General features: G+C 37.9%; 1 protein-coding gene across 2 annotated transcripts; it reads left to right on the forward strand.

Annotated features, from left to right (window-relative positions):
- LOC111644171 (gamma-soluble NSF attachment protein-like) lies at positions 1-723 on the forward strand. Of its 2 annotated transcripts, XM_023392939.2 has the most exons (4): positions 1-103; positions 339-406; positions 501-585; positions 672-723. In XM_023392939.2, the coding sequence occupies exons 1-4, from the start codon at positions 48-50 to the stop codon at positions 691-693; spliced, it is 231 nt and encodes a 76-aa protein (XP_023248707.1). In that variant the 5' UTR covers positions 1-47; the 3' UTR covers positions 694-723. The 2 variants fall into 2 exon arrangements, with proteins under 2 accessions (XP_023248707.1, XP_023248700.1); XM_023392932.2 differs by lacking the exon at positions 672-723 and having other exon boundaries at positions 501-665.
- Positions 724-730: the final 7 nt, after the last annotated feature.

A 730-nucleotide genomic window follows, 5' to 3' on the forward strand; every position in this document is an offset into this window, starting at 1 on the left:
GTTTGTAGACAACAAATTTATTATATCCAGTCGACTTCAGTAACAGCATGGCCGCTCAGAAGATAAACGAAGCTCATGAGCACATAGCTAAAGCGGAAAAGTGGTGAGTAACGACGAAAAATCCTGTTTATTTCTTGCTCAGAAAACCAGTTTGTTTCACCACTGATGTTAGCTAGCTGTAAGGCCACTGAGGCATTTACAGCAGAAAGGTTATGCGACATAGATATTACATTAGCCTCTATTTTGTCTTCTTCTGTAATTGACAATAAACATGTAATGCAACTGGTTCTGTCTGTTTAAGTCGTTTATAATTTGCACATCTTTATATGTTTTTGTAGCTTAAAGACAAGTCTGACAAAGTGGAAGCCTGATTATGACAGTGCTGCATCAGAATACGCCAAAGCAGGTAACATAAATTAATATTATTCTTTTTATAATCCAACCCTTTAATAGATAAGCCACAGATTACTCATTGCTAACTCACTGTGTCCTGATTTTAGCTGTGTGCTTCAAGAATGCCAAGCAGTATGACCAGGCAAAGGATGCTTACCTGAAGGAAGCTGAATATCACACAGAAAACAAGACGTATCCTCTCTGTACTCTCACAGTCCTATAACGAAATGTTACTGCTGTTTGAATCTGTTTTCTAATTTCCTTAACTTTCCCTCCAGGCTTTTTCATGCTGCAAAGTAAGTATCCCTGTTTTATAACCCTGATATTAAGGGTGGGC

The sequence above is a fragment of the Seriola lalandi genome, unplaced genomic scaffold (genome assembly GCF_002814215.2).
Source record: "Seriola lalandi dorsalis isolate HSWRI2012SDOR001 ecotype SW California unplaced genomic scaffold, Sedor1 jcf7180002011853, whole genome shotgun sequence".
Classification (NCBI taxonomy): domain Eukaryota; kingdom Metazoa; phylum Chordata; class Actinopteri; order Carangiformes; family Carangidae; genus Seriola; species Seriola lalandi.

What these genes read in the sequence shown, in the direction of transcription:
- LOC111644171 (XM_023392932.2), top strand. Translation starts at nt 48, where the DNA reads ATGGCCGCTCAGAAGATAAACGAAGCTCATGAGCACATAGCTAAAGCG. An exon ending in ATAGCTAAAGCGGAAAAGTG is followed by an intron (nt 104 to 338) that starts GTGAGTAACGAC and finishes ATGTTTTTGTAG; the next exon opens with CTTAAAGACAAGTCTGACAA. An exon ending in ATCAGAATACGCCAAAGCAG is followed by an intron (nt 407 to 500) that starts GTAACATAAATT and finishes TCCTGATTTTAG; the next exon opens with CTGTGTGCTTCAAGAATGCC.